Below are 14,452 nucleotides of genomic sequence, written 5' to 3'. Positions count from 1 at the left end.
AAATAAATGCAAGTTATTTATTGATATTTATTTATTAATTAATATTTTTATTCGTAAATAATATTTTAATAAATTTATTACCTTATAAGGATTGATATAACGTGGTAAACGTATTCGAGATATGAATTTATATCCTATTTCTTGTGCCCTAAAATATACAATTAGAATATAAATTCATTCAAATCATATATAATACATTATTAATACTACCTTTTTATAATATCTGTTATTATTTTTGAATGAGTTTTTAAAGAGGAACTTTCAGTATTAAAAAACATCAATGTTTTTTTTGCTAAAGTTTTAAAGAAATATTTTAATTCTTCTTGGTGAATACCTGCAAATATTATTATGCAATTAAAATTTATATATTAAAATTTATACATCATGAAGCATTACTCTTACTGTTCATAAAGGCAGTTACTAAGCTATAACTTTCAAATTCAATTTCTGTAGAAAATGAAGTATGCATTGAAGGATTTAAAGGAGGTATATCTTTATTTTGAATGCATGGTTCCTTTATCTAAAATAAAAATGATATTAATTGATTATCTTGATATCAATTTTTTAATATTGTAAAAATGTTTTTTTGTTGCTACTTTAACGTACCCTAATTACGTTATTAAAATCAAAAACTATTTGTGTAGTATCTAATGTAGTATAGCCCAATTGACATGCAACTTCATAACTCAGTTTTTCTGCTATTTCTTCTCTGCATAGAATCAGCTATAAAATTATAAGAAGTAAATAGAAATAAAAAATAAAAAAATTAGTTTTAAAATAATTTTTAATTTACCATATTAGATTCATAAAAATTATCTCTTAGCGATTTGAAATTATAACCATATTGATTCCCCAAGACAGTAGTGGAACGAATTAAAACATGAAATTGTTGCATAATTTGAATAATATAAGATCGCGATAAATCTAATAAAAGTTCATCAGTGTCAACTGTGATTAAATTTCTTTGATAACATGAAAGTCTAAAAATAAAACAAAAAATAAATATGTTAACTTTATACATATATACAAGATGTTAATATATTCATGAAATAGCTTTGAAGAATCACTTTTAGAAACTAATACATAAGTTTATATATAAAAATGTTAAAACTTATTTATTAAGTTACAAGTAATTTAAATTTTAGATGAATTATTAGATGAAATCAAAAATAAAGTGAGATCATATTATTTCTATTATATCATTGTCTCATTTATTTCTGTTTTGTTTTATTTAATAAATTTTAATTATTAATAATCAATAAATAAATTTTAACTGAAATTTTTTGTATATCAACTTTTTTAACATTTAAAATAGAAAATGGATTAGAATCTTCAGATAAATATATGAACATCTGTATAAAATTAATAAAAATATAATTAAATTATTTTTATGTTATTATTTTTATAAAAAGATATTTTTTTACCTGAATTCAGCATGTTTCTCAGATCCTCCCTTTTCAGAGTATTCGAAAATAAATCGAATAATATTCTTATAATCTGCTATATCATTAATGTTATAAATATTAGGATTTTCTGCATCAGCCAGCAATATTAAGCGTATTAAAATTGGAGATATAAATATATGTTCTATTATATTCTTTCTTTTAATCATATTCTGCAATTTTATATTTATATATTATGAAATAGATAATATATTAATGATAAAAAAGAAAATATATATAAAAAAATATATACATTATTAGTTTTATTAGAAGGCAAAAAATGAATACTAGAAACATCTTTTCTTAATTTTGCAGCAATTGAATATTTAGTTTCTGGTCTCTTTGGAATCAAATCAATTAAAGAGAGAAGGAAGCCTTCTTGTAAATTCAGATTGAATTCTCTAATTATAACACAAATACTCCTGCAAAATACAATTGATTATAATTATACAATTATATAATATTAGTAACAATTACATACTTGTAGATGTCATAATTTATTTTTGTTTGTTTTAAACATGTAAATTCTACACAATGTTTTAATCTATGATAGCCTGCATAACTGATAATATTCTTTTGCAAATTTGAATGTAAAATCACCGGAATCGTAGTATTACGAATTTGATTATCCACCTACAATAACCAATTATAATTTAATAATAATATATTCAAGTAACATCAATTAAAGCGAATTTTATAAGTATACTTGTATTCTATGAATATAGCCTTGTAAATATGTTAATGACATAGATTTTCTGCAATGTAACCAAATTCCAGGAGAATAAGTCCTTCTTAATCTTCCAAAGAATGGTTTAGTCATGTGCATTTTTACCAAATCAACCTGAAATTTATTTCTTGTACTTCAATTCTTTAATTTTAAAATTCGTAAAATTTTAAAAGTACTTAACTTACATCGATAAAATTTTCTAACTTTGCTTTTTTACAAGAATTTATATATTTGCTTTCTATCCAAGCACTCAATTCTAACGATAAATTTTTCCATTTTTTATTGAAATAAAGTTCCCAATGAGCTGCAGAATCTGTTATATTAGCATACATTAATTCTTTTAAAATCTCGTTGGATTTTGTTATCTATAATCATAAAATTAATTTCAAATTATAGAAATATTTTTATATATTCAATTCATTATAATATATACTCACAATACTGACTCCAATACCAGCAAAAGAAACAAATATTTCTTTTTTACTAGGTTCAGGATCAATGATACTCTTTGCTTTTAAAAACACTGTTTCTTCTTGAGTGAATAGTAAAATTCGTTGATTTCCCTCCATATAACTTACCCAATAAACTACTGTTTTGTTTGCTTGTGCATACTTTAATATTGATGATTTTGCACAATCATCATTATAATTATTATTTTCATTAAAATCTTCAGATGTAGTTTCCAAACATATTAATTTATTGTTTTGAGATTTAATCGAAGAAGTTGAAGATATTCTGTCATTACAATTGTTAACAATTAAAAGTGGTACAATTTCTTGACCATATCCATCCTAAAAAAAATATAATAATATAAACAATATAAATAATATAAATTTTTTTCTCTATTCTATTTTTTATTTATCAATATATTATAAATTATATTTTACTTTTTCAAATTTTGCACCATAACCATTTTTTTTATTATTGTACACATTCCAAATAAGTTCTCTGGTTTTTGTGGGATCGTCCCAAGTATATAGTAGACTTTGGAATGGATTTATTAAAACCACTTGACCCAAATTATATTGACTAATTTTTAAAAACAAATCGTCGCAAAAATTATCTATTCTTACAGGTATATCACCTGCTATGTATTTTTGAAATGTAATATAATATGGAGAATTAATCCCACCTTTAATTTCTACAGTAACTGCCGACTATAATTAAATTTTTTATAATTAAAATTAATTAAAATTTTTGTATACATAAAAATATAATTTGTAAAATTATTTAATTACTCCATTATCCATTCTTAAAACTGTTTTTCCCGTATGTGTAATGCTGAAATGTTGTGATACCAATTGACTGTTTCTCCATTTTATTCTCATCTTCATTGATTCCGTAACTGGCCAGAATGGTATATTTTGTCCAGGAAGAAGATCATTCCATAAATCAGCTTGATCATTTTCTTCCATAAATCTTAAGGTTCTTTTCATCTTGTTATTGATATAAAAATAGGGAAGAAATGTGATAATTTTTGTAAAATTAGGAGACAGACGAGAACTTTCAATTTCTGTTAAAATTTTATACTTTCTTCCTCGTTCTATATCTTTGCATACAATTAAAGACATAGAGGTAATTCCTTCTAATCCGAAAGGCAAAGACCATTCAGATTGATGAGCTTTCAATCTAACCATAGATTTTTTATTATTCTTTTGAGAAAATACCATTAATTCTTCTTCTGGTATTTCATTAATTATATGAGAATGGCATTCCTAAGAATATTAAATTATTGATTAAAAATAATAAGTTAAGTTAAAAATATATATTATATTATAATTATATTTTAAAATACTTGAATGAATAAAGGTAATCCGGATTTATTTATCATCCAATATTGGGATTGAATAATAATATGCCAACTTGTAATTTTACATAATTCTACACACAATAGAAATGGTTTTGTAGATTCTAATTCGCTATCTGTGTTCATTACAACAAATTTTTTTTCCAAATTCGTATTCAATTTTATCATTCCAATCCAATATACAGCCAAATAATTTTGAATCTTTAAAAAATTAAAAATAACTTATATCAATTTAGCATTTTTATATTTTTATATATAAAATTACATACCTTAAAAATTAATTGAATATCGACATTACAATTTAATGAATGTATATTTATTTTTTCTCCTGGTTCAATTTTAACTTCATAATTAATAGAAGGTATATGAACATCTATAACGAATGGTAATCGATTGTTGAAAATAAAAGGAGGACAAATACTTATTAAATAATTTGGTACTTGACAACTTGGTCTAGTGATTACTGGAATTTCATTGCAGGATACTTTGACATAAAATATAGAATTATTTTCATCTTCCTTCATTTTACAACAAATATCTTTAACTAAGTTCGTTGCACTTAGTTCTTTCCAATAAATTCCTTCTTCACTCACCTGATATTTTCTAGAAAAAGATTTTTCTTTTAATATTAAATTAAATAATTCACTGTATTTATTTTTTACTTACTCTAAATAAGCAGGCAGTATATATATAGGAAAATGATAAGCTATATATAAAGGAATGCTATAAGTAGAATCCGGTTCAATAATTGACATCCTGATATTATCATCAAAAGGATTTGTAGGTTTACCAATACATGTGAGTCCTAATTTATCTAGCAATGATTTCTTGTAATAAAGACCCAATGCATAAGAAGTTTCATTTCGAAACTACAATAAAAATTTTTATAAAAAAAGTTGCAATGAAAAAAATCGCAATGAATATATATTTTACCAATAACGGTGATCGCACGATAATTGTGCGATATAAATAATTGTTTATATTAGCTTCTATAATCAAATGATAACGAACTTCATGTCTAATAGGTCGGAGTGGAATTAAATTACATCCCTGTTTTTTAGGACAATACACCAAAACATCCTCAAATCCTATAATTGTAATAAGAAAAATAGTAATATTTTTTTATAATATTCTTATATTTAAGAATACCTTTAAAAATAATCCGCAAAACTTCTTCAGTAATTTTTTTATATATATTGATCGAAGAATCTTCTTCAAATACATCTTGTATTGGCATTGAATGATTTTGTAAATTTGTATCAGGATCAATAAAATCCATTTCACTATCAACTAATTTTGGACTTACAAGATCCGAATGAGTCTCTAATTCAGGACTACTAGGAATACTTGTAGAAGGACTGATATCATGATAATTTTCATTGGCAATAATTCGTGTAATATTTTTATTATTCTCCTATAATGAAAAAAACATGAAAATCATTCTTTTAGAAAATAATATATTAATTGAGATGATTTTATACTAACTTCTGAGACAAGATATTCTATATAACTTTCGTGACCAATAGCATTTTGAAGATTTAATTGCTTCATATTAATAGGTACTACTGGTATTCCACTAGTAGCTTGTTGAAATGCATTCATAATGATATCTATTATAGTAATTAAATTTGGAGTAATTACTATATTGAATTTGTCTTCTGCGGATATGATGATATATACCGCCATATCATTTGATTTTATTGGTTCATGATCAAGTTGTCCAACTATGATTAAAAATTTATTATAATAATAAGAATTACGAATTTCTAAATTATAAGAATCAATATAATGAATTTTTTACAGGAATCAATATTGCATTCAGGTGTCAATTCTAATCCTTCATCTTCATTTGTACTGGAATTATCACTATCGCTATCTTCATCTCCACTACTATTGCTGTTGAATAGATAATTGGAAGTTCTAATTAAATTTTTTTGTCCTTCTTCATCGTCTGTATCAGAATCTTCATATGTTGAATATAATTCTGCTTCTAAAATGATTATATTTATTTATTTTAACAATATATTTGCAAATTCTATCAAATCAAATAAAGAATCATGTTTTAAATACCATTTGTTTTTGTTATATTTAAATGATCTGGAGTTATGAAAATCATGTCTCTAATATCCTGATCGATATTTCTAAAACTCTTTTTCTTGATCTTTAATGTATTTTGTTTTATATGCTGATATAAATCAGTTGAGTTTGAATTTATCATAAATGCTTCACTATGATACATCTATATAATATAGTGAAAAATATGAAATATAACAAATTATTATATTCATTATTAGGAAACTTACTTTTATCATTAATTCCCATGATTTATAAGTCATATCATCTTCTGAACATAGATCAATCAAAGGCTCCCAATTTTTGTAATCCATATTATAACAAAATGCATAAATTTTTGCATTTGATTCTAGAGTAAAATCATTAAACCAATCATTAATAGAAATTGTAATTATACTTTCTATTTTTATAACAGGAAATCTTTCCATTGAATATTCTATTTCTAATAGTAAATATAGCATTAATGGTTTTAAATTAAAAGTTACTATTCGATCTTTACATTCATATATTAGATGTGAATTATCTGTAAAGCATAAGAATTATAAATATATATATAAAGAATATAAAAGAATCTGTATAAAAATTATTTAAATCATCGAAAAATTCGTTCATATAATGAAACTTACTATCATATAATTTTTTGTATGGTACATTTGAAATTTTTTTTGGTGTCCACAAATTAGTATGCATGTTAAAATCTTGATTCACAAATTTATTTTCTAATTTCATATTAATATTATCTATAAAACTTGTAGTTTCATTCAGTATCTAAGTAAATATGTATATATCTATTTATTATATGTTATTATATTTTATTAATTATAAATAAAAAAAATTTTGATCATATTGATCATACTTACATTGATAAATGTATGTATGATTTCTGCAGATAAATGAATATCAATTTTATTTACTGCAATCGTATAATTGATATTGAAGTCGGGTGCTTCTTGTTTTCTACAAATTTCAATATCACAAGGACATAATAACCAGTAGATATGATGTGAATAATTTCCTTGTTTTTTTGATTTAGCACGCACATCAGTGAATGTATAAACAATTGATGTTGAACAACTATGTCTGCTACTTTCGATTGATATTTCTGCTTGTAATAGAATTATATGTGTGTTGTTTGTTTTAAAATCTCCAAAAAATAGAATTTCTGGTTTATGTATTCTCACAGATACTGAAGCATCTAGATTATATAAAATATATTTTATGTTTAATGTTTAAATAAACAGTATTTTTTTCAGTATTATTATAATTATATATTGAAAAATAATAATAATAACATTAAATTGCAACAAATATGTATAAATACCTGGTTCTTCTGTAAAATATTGTACATGTTTTAATTTCTTTTTTTCTACAGTAATAATATCCTTGTTCTTGATTTAAAAATAAATATATTGATTTTAAAAAAATAAGAATTATAAAATAAATGCTTTTTTTATATACAAATATTTATGAATATTATGAAATAACTATTTCTTTTAATAAAGAATAATAATAAAGAAACTAATTTTGATTTAATAAAATACTTTACTGTTGTAGAATTGTTATTTTCATATCCATGATTAATAATTCCTTCTTCAATTTGATCACCAGGAAAGGAATCCATAATATATCGAGTTAGGTGCATTACAAATGGTACAGACAAATTTATTCTGACTTCCTGAATGAGTGCATCAAAACATTTTTCTCCAGCTGGAGCACGAGTGTACATAATATCAACAATAGGAGACATCGAAATGGATATACAAGATTCAGATTGCATTCCTATTTGTCTTGCTGGTGATTGAATTATTCTTCAATTTACAATTAAGATATTATTGTTAAGAATTATCTTAAAACAAATACAAAAAAATTAAAGTACTAACTTTCTTAAAGATTCAGATTCTTTTCGAGTATCTTGTAAAAGATAACTTTGAAGAGATAGTTTCATCTTCAAACTTCTATCACTATAAAATGCACATGTGTTGATTATTTCACCAAAAGTTAATCTACATAAACCGTGATTTAAGTCGCGAACAGGAGAACTTAATACCTGAATTAAAAATTAAAAAAATATAGATTATTAATGCTATATATAAAATGTAATAATGTAATATAGAGAAATAAATTAATATTTTACCTCTTCTGAATCTAAAAATAAATTCAATTGTAATCCTTCTAAACTTAAATTTGTATTAATTTCACATATAGAATTTTCATTGTGTGTAAGAAAATCTTCCAATTTTTTTACCATCGCATCTTCATTACTAACTTTTTTTACTTGATCTATTGTTGCAGATTGTGTTTCACTATAGTATGCATCTTTTAAGAGAATAATTTTAGAAACATTTTCTTTCCATACAAGTATACTGGATTTTAAATCTTTTTGACTCAAATTAATATATACAAAATCCATAGAACCTTGAATATTAAATAAACCATATGTTTGAAACTCCATTGCACTACGATATTCTGTTTTTCTCTTAATATCAAAATGAATATGTACTGGTTCAACAATTGGTTCCTATTAAATAGAAAATTTATTTAATAATATTATTTATTACAAATTTTTTAAATATTACTTAATTAAATTTATTTTTCAAAAAATAATTTTACAAAAAATTAAATCTTACTTGAATTTCCAAATCATGACTAAGTGTCATAATTGCTCTGGATACAGTTATATTATTTAATTTTATTAAAATATTATCAATTATTAATTGATTCGTGTCATTACTTAGTATTTTATTTTGAATAGATTGATCGATTTTTTTGAAGAAATTTTCAACTGATAATATTCCTGTATTTAATACTAGAAGACTTGGAATTTCTTTTCGTTGAGGTAATAGAAATATTGGACCTTGAATATCAATAAATATATGCAATTTGGTTGCACTTCTTTTAAATTCATCAATTCCATTTATGATTTTTTTGACTAAATATTTTTTAAATTGCAAACAATACATAGGAAAAAATGGTGCTAAAAAATACTATAAAAATAAAAAAGTTTTGATATCATATTCTTAAAATAATGATATTAAATATAATAAAAATATATAAATATTAAATATTTACTTTCAAATCATATAAAATTTTACAAATAAGCACACAATTCATCCTCCCAATAGAAAGTTTAAATATTCCATCTGACATTACATCATCTTTTTTCGTATCAATGTCTGAACATGTATATAATCTTGGTATATGTCTCACATATTTGAAATCAAAAACTTTATCTTCTTCTGTAGTTAAAATCTTATAAAAAAATTTTAAATTAAAAATAAAATTATATTTAACAATTAATAATATTAATACTTATAATTTTAGAACCAATATTCTATAATACTTACTTTTGAATAAAGAGTATTTTCATTCAAATCTTCAATTGATAAATGTCTAAGATATGCACGTAATATCATTCTTTCATTAGCATTGTAAATGCAATCATTTTCCAAGCCTAAAATTTGCATTTTTATTAAATCTAAATCTTTATCACAAAATCTTATAACGAGAGCGCTAAATCGAGCAGAATAATTCAATTTAATAGCACCTAAAAAAAGAAAAAAAAATAGAGTATTAAAAAAAATTAATGCAAAAATTAATAATAAATAATGATAAATTTATTATTCTTTACCAGGAGGAATAGGCGGATCGTCTTCTTTTATTATTTTCCATTGTATAATTTTGTAACATGTATTCTCTATGAAGTTGAAGAGATTATTGTTTTCGAAAATGCTAAAAAAATATTATCTATTATACATATTTTTTTTTTTAATACATGATAAAAAAAAATAATATATAAATATATATTTACTTAATTAAATTATACCAATATTCTCGTATCTTTAATAACGCAGGTCTATGAACATTAATATTAATATTTAATATATTTATAACAAGAGATCGTTCAATACTTTTAAAATGGGATTTGAAATCAGGACAATTTGATTTGACCTAAAATATATATATCAATATAAAGAGATTAAAGAAATAAAAAAAAGAAAATTTCATCAAAATACCTTACGATATGATACAATAAAAACTTCATGTGGTTCTTCAGTAGATATTAATTCTAAATATGAACCAGTTATTCCTACGTTTGTTTTATCTATCAAAAGAATAGATCCTATTCCAAATTGTATGGCAGGTCCATATTCCATTATTGCAATTTCAAAATATAATGTATGCAATCTCAAATTTAAATAAGGTTCTTCTTTTCTATAATGTATGATTCCCAAGTGAATTGATAACTAAACATTTAAAAGTATCATTATATTGTAAAATTTAAAATATAAAAGTTAAAATAAGATTTAATATAAAACATATACAACACCTCTCCAATAGCAAATCTTAATAAGAGATTGATATGATTATATGGAGACACATTATCATCGAATCCAGATAAACTTATAGTTTTTGATAATAATTCCAAATCTTCTTCACTAATTTCAGAAGATACAATACTTCTGTTATATAAAGAAAAATTTTTAAATATAATACATTTATAATAAAATAATTATGTTTTATAAGAATATTTAAAAATATTTTTTGTTTATATACATATGTATATTGTTATATACATTGTTTATATATATAAATAATAAATTATATATATAAATTATAAATTATATTATATTATATATATGTATATATTACAATTTAATTTTATATATAATATAATTTATAATTTTATATAATTTTATATTGTTACCTATCTAATTTTTGAACATGATTTGTAAAAAGATCCTTAGTCACATGCGTAAATTTGTTTTCCATCATTTCAATTGATGATAGACATATATTACGTTGTACATTTTTAAGTTCTTCCATTGATATGAAAATTTTATTCAAATTTTTTTTGGAAATATATTGTTTTAAATTGATTTTGTATTTTTGTATATTTTGTTGGTATGCTAACAATAATACATTTAAGAAATAAATGATCAATTGTATTTTATTTTCCGATAAATTAAACTTTATACTCGAAATAGAAACATTGATTTTTATTCTAAAAAAATGATGTAAATTATATAAAAATTTAAATAAATATTTTAATTATAATTATAATTATATTATTATAATGAATTGATTTCTTATAAAATTAACAGTTACCTTGGTAATTGATAGTATTCTGGTTTTATACTACATGAAATAGTTGTAGTTGCTTGTATCTTTGATAGAAAATGATATTCAGAATCTTTTCTTTTTCGAGCTGACCTCCAATCATCTCCTATAATAAAAAAAACAAATATTTTAAACAAATATATTAAAATTCAGAAAGATTCATAGAAGAAAATGTAATAACCTGAATGACAAAATAATATTTGAGCGCCAGAAAATTCAATATGTATTCTATCGTAAAGTAATTCTTCCAATTCCATAAGTGTTGCATCTTCAAGTTGTAAATTAGTAGCTTGAAGTTCATTAAATAAATTTATATTACCAAAATCCATAACAAGTATATTTCCGCCTCTAAAATATCTTTGTGTTATTTCTTGATTTAAATAAGTTCAAAAATTTATTAATATTTAATATCATACATACTTCTGTATTGATCCATATTCAGGAAATACAATATATGGTCCTTTAATATCTATTTTAAATCTAATCCGAAGCGTCTGAGAAACGATATTATCTACCAAAATTAGAAAATTTCTTTTTATGTTGTCATATAATTTATATGCCCACAGAATTGTCATTTGAATATGCGAATCATTAAATTTAAAAAATTGAATAATTTCTATCATAGCATGCTAAAATATAATAAGATATAATTTTTTTGTGAATGAATTATTTCTAAATATATTTATCTAATGATGATATTACATGATGATAAGTTATTTCTATAGCTTCTAATTTTATAGAAACATCAAAAGATGGATCCACAGTTTCTCCATTCTTCTCAAAATCTACTGCCAAAAAATTAGTTGATACATTTCCTGTAAAAATAAATAATAATAAAATCAATATTAATTTTAATCTTTAATGAATTATTTCGATACCTGTCAGAACATTATCAACCATAATTAAAGGCACTAGATCACCATCTGTAGAAACACCTTCAATTACAAAACTTTCAGCTCGAGCAGATATTTTAAAAGCAGACATCACAGATCGTATTTCAACGCTCGTTAAGAGCTGAGTTATAGATATAACAAGAATTTCTCTATCATGGTTTAAAAAACTTAAACAACAGTTTGCTAAAGTAAAATTGAATTTATAGTCTAAAATAAAATATAAAAAATTATCATTGTCATACATTTATCAGAGTTATATGAATTTGAGATAATATACCAATTGGTTGAGGTAGTTTTTCCAATTTTATTTGTCTTTCTGAATTATGTTGCAACGAATTTTGCATATCATTATTTTGTATTTCTTTAATCATAGATGTATTTTGTATTAATTTTTGTATCGAAATATTGGTATTCACATTTTGATGTTTCTCTTCGATAGTTTTATTTTTCAATTCCTGTTTAGCATGTTCTCTTGCTATTACTATGTTCAAAATAGTTAGATAATCTTCATATTTTTGTAAATCCAATTTTAGTTCTGTATCATTTGGTCGAAGCAAGCTTTGCAAACATACTTCTTTATATTTTCTATAATTTTTTCTATGTTCAATGATTTTTGTCCAAGTATATGGTCTTATATTGTAATCTAAAATTGAATTATAAGCATATTTCCACCAAGCTGATGGATTTTCCTTTACAATTTCATTTGGACGATATTTTATGTATGGTCTGAAATAATATTCAAAAAATAAATATCAATTTATAAATATATTTCATAAATCATAAAATAATAATAATAATAACAACATATATATAAATATAATATATACTTATTGATAATGGCACGTAATAATGAATCATAAAGATGACAGAATATAACATATTGCATTTTGGAAACTTGCATTGCTACATCATGAAGTACTATATCAACCAACATGCGAGATGTTTGTGTCTCATTTCCTTTATGTATAATTACTTTTATCTTTGCAGTAAATGGTTTTAATACTATAACATAATATCAATTTTCTTAATTATATTTAACATAAAATTATATCTTCATATAATTAACTTCATAGTTAACTTACAAAATTGAAACTCTTTATTTCTCATGCCAAAAGTTTGCAAAGCTCTATGCATTGTATTTTTCCATGCTAGAAAATTAGAAATATTCCAATCATGCTTAATATTTGTAAAAGAAGATTCTGTATCATAATCCATATATATACTCAAAGATTCTGCTCTTATTAATTGGTAAATTGTACTCAAATTATTAGTACAAACACCGGGTTTCCATTTACTACAATTCAACAATATAAAAAGATACATCATATTTAAGAAAATAGATACATTGTAACAAATAAAAGAAAAATTAAATATTTACCTATTTGTAGTCATTACTGATATACTTTGAATACAGATACCACAAGCACACAAAGATCCATTTAACTTTTCTTCATATCTAATATGTACATTATTTATAGTAATTTGAAAGTTTTTTGTTACAGATGCCAATAAATGATCAAATAATTCTAAAGTCAATTACACATATTAAAAATTATATAAATATTTCATTATATAAACTTATGAATTACCTATTTTAAATGTTTCATCTTCTTTTAAATCTTCTAATATTTTTTTTTTCTCTGCCCTTATTAATCTTTTTTGTATTTCAGCATCATATGGACCATATGCAATAGGCACAGTTACAATATAAATATCCTTTAAAAAATTAATATATCATAATGAATATTTGGTATCATTTAAAAATAATATTAATTAAAGAATTATTATATAATTTCTTACCTCGATACAAAGAATAATTGGTTGAGAAAATAATCCAGACCATGGTATTTTTAAAATAATTTTTCCTATTAAACCAATTTCTACCTTAATAGGTAGACCAAGTTGATACTACAAATCGATTATTAATAATTTTTTTTTTAAATAATATTCCAAAAAAAATATTAAATATAAAAGTAAAATTTACTTACCAAAGCTTCAGGTTTTAACTTAAGATCGGTAAGACAAGTATCGCCAGAAAAGATACCAATGTTAAACTGTTCAATATCTAAATCTTCAATATATTTTCCCAAAAGACGATTCAAGAACGCCGCTATGGCACCTTCAAACATTGTTCCGCATTTAACTGAATCTATTATATTGTTTACTTATTGCATTCAGTGCAGCAGAATTTTCTATAGTTCATCTTATAACCTTAAGAAATTCGTAAAATAAATTTTGTCATGCGCGAAACCCATAGGATTTTATTGATCCAACTTTCTCACAATTCGAAATTCCGAGACTTAGCGTTGGATGGAATATTTATATATCTATTAACTATTTCCACCTACGCAAAAGATTTATACTCATTGTTCATAAAACAATTCTTTACAAA

General features: G+C 22.7%; 1 protein-coding gene across 1 annotated transcript in view; it reads right to left on the bottom strand.

Annotated features, from left to right (window-relative positions):
* LOC107995743 (intermembrane lipid transfer protein VPS13C) overlaps window positions 1-14,452 on the bottom strand; it is a 20,069-nt gene extending 5,617 nt beyond the window's left edge. Inside the window, exons 1-48 of the mRNA XM_062082268.1 lie at window positions 14,049-14,452; window positions 13,861-13,968; window positions 13,650-13,776; window positions 13,439-13,586; window positions 13,143-13,354; window positions 12,888-13,062; window positions 12,338-12,786; window positions 12,046-12,267; window positions 11,870-11,982; window positions 11,588-11,796; window positions 11,349-11,515; window positions 11,156-11,273; window positions 10,755-11,051; window positions 10,377-10,509; window positions 10,063-10,293; window positions 9,858-9,997; window positions 9,678-9,778; window positions 9,394-9,593; window positions 9,119-9,298; window positions 8,677-9,033; window positions 8,184-8,567; window positions 7,930-8,096; window positions 7,596-7,857; window positions 7,371-7,437; window positions 6,910-7,244; window positions 6,676-6,817; window positions 6,280-6,572; window positions 6,047-6,215; window positions 5,778-5,966; window positions 5,462-5,700; window positions 5,126-5,390; window positions 4,910-5,064; window positions 4,643-4,845; window positions 4,246-4,579; window positions 3,965-4,177; window positions 3,408-3,884; window positions 3,057-3,326; window positions 2,607-2,960; window positions 2,355-2,534; window positions 2,149-2,283; window positions 1,924-2,075; window positions 1,696-1,864; window positions 1,425-1,615; window positions 794-980; window positions 607-723; window positions 403-520; window positions 211-334; window positions 82-148 (exon numbers count right to left, since the gene is read on the bottom strand). Coding sequence (XP_061938252.1) covers window positions 82-148; window positions 211-334; window positions 403-520; window positions 607-723; window positions 794-980; window positions 1,425-1,615; window positions 1,696-1,864; window positions 1,924-2,075; window positions 2,149-2,283; window positions 2,355-2,534; window positions 2,607-2,960; window positions 3,057-3,326; window positions 3,408-3,884; window positions 3,965-4,177; window positions 4,246-4,579; window positions 4,643-4,845; window positions 4,910-5,064; window positions 5,126-5,390; window positions 5,462-5,700; window positions 5,778-5,966; window positions 6,047-6,215; window positions 6,280-6,572; window positions 6,676-6,817; window positions 6,910-7,244; window positions 7,371-7,437; window positions 7,596-7,857; window positions 7,930-8,096; window positions 8,184-8,567; window positions 8,677-9,033; window positions 9,119-9,298; window positions 9,394-9,593; window positions 9,678-9,778; window positions 9,858-9,997; window positions 10,063-10,293; window positions 10,377-10,509; window positions 10,755-11,051; window positions 11,156-11,273; window positions 11,349-11,515; window positions 11,588-11,796; window positions 11,870-11,982; window positions 12,046-12,267; window positions 12,338-12,786; window positions 12,888-13,062; window positions 13,143-13,354; window positions 13,439-13,586; window positions 13,650-13,776; window positions 13,861-13,968; window positions 14,049-14,189 — 9,786 coding nt within the window. The 5' untranslated portion in view covers window positions 14,190-14,452. The remainder of the gene's footprint in view (window positions 1-81; window positions 149-210; window positions 335-402; window positions 521-606; window positions 724-793; window positions 981-1,424; window positions 1,616-1,695; window positions 1,865-1,923; window positions 2,076-2,148; window positions 2,284-2,354; window positions 2,535-2,606; window positions 2,961-3,056; window positions 3,327-3,407; window positions 3,885-3,964; window positions 4,178-4,245; window positions 4,580-4,642; window positions 4,846-4,909; window positions 5,065-5,125; window positions 5,391-5,461; window positions 5,701-5,777; window positions 5,967-6,046; window positions 6,216-6,279; window positions 6,573-6,675; window positions 6,818-6,909; window positions 7,245-7,370; window positions 7,438-7,595; window positions 7,858-7,929; window positions 8,097-8,183; window positions 8,568-8,676; window positions 9,034-9,118; window positions 9,299-9,393; window positions 9,594-9,677; window positions 9,779-9,857; window positions 9,998-10,062; window positions 10,294-10,376; window positions 10,510-10,754; window positions 11,052-11,155; window positions 11,274-11,348; window positions 11,516-11,587; window positions 11,797-11,869; window positions 11,983-12,045; window positions 12,268-12,337; window positions 12,787-12,887; window positions 13,063-13,142; window positions 13,355-13,438; window positions 13,587-13,649; window positions 13,777-13,860; window positions 13,969-14,048) is intronic.

This window comes from Apis cerana, linkage group LG11, assembly GCF_029169275.1.
Source record: "Apis cerana isolate GH-2021 linkage group LG11, AcerK_1.0, whole genome shotgun sequence".
Classification (NCBI taxonomy): domain Eukaryota; kingdom Metazoa; phylum Arthropoda; class Insecta; order Hymenoptera; family Apidae; genus Apis; species Apis cerana.
This window is presented reverse-complemented; position numbering and strand designations above follow the sequence as displayed.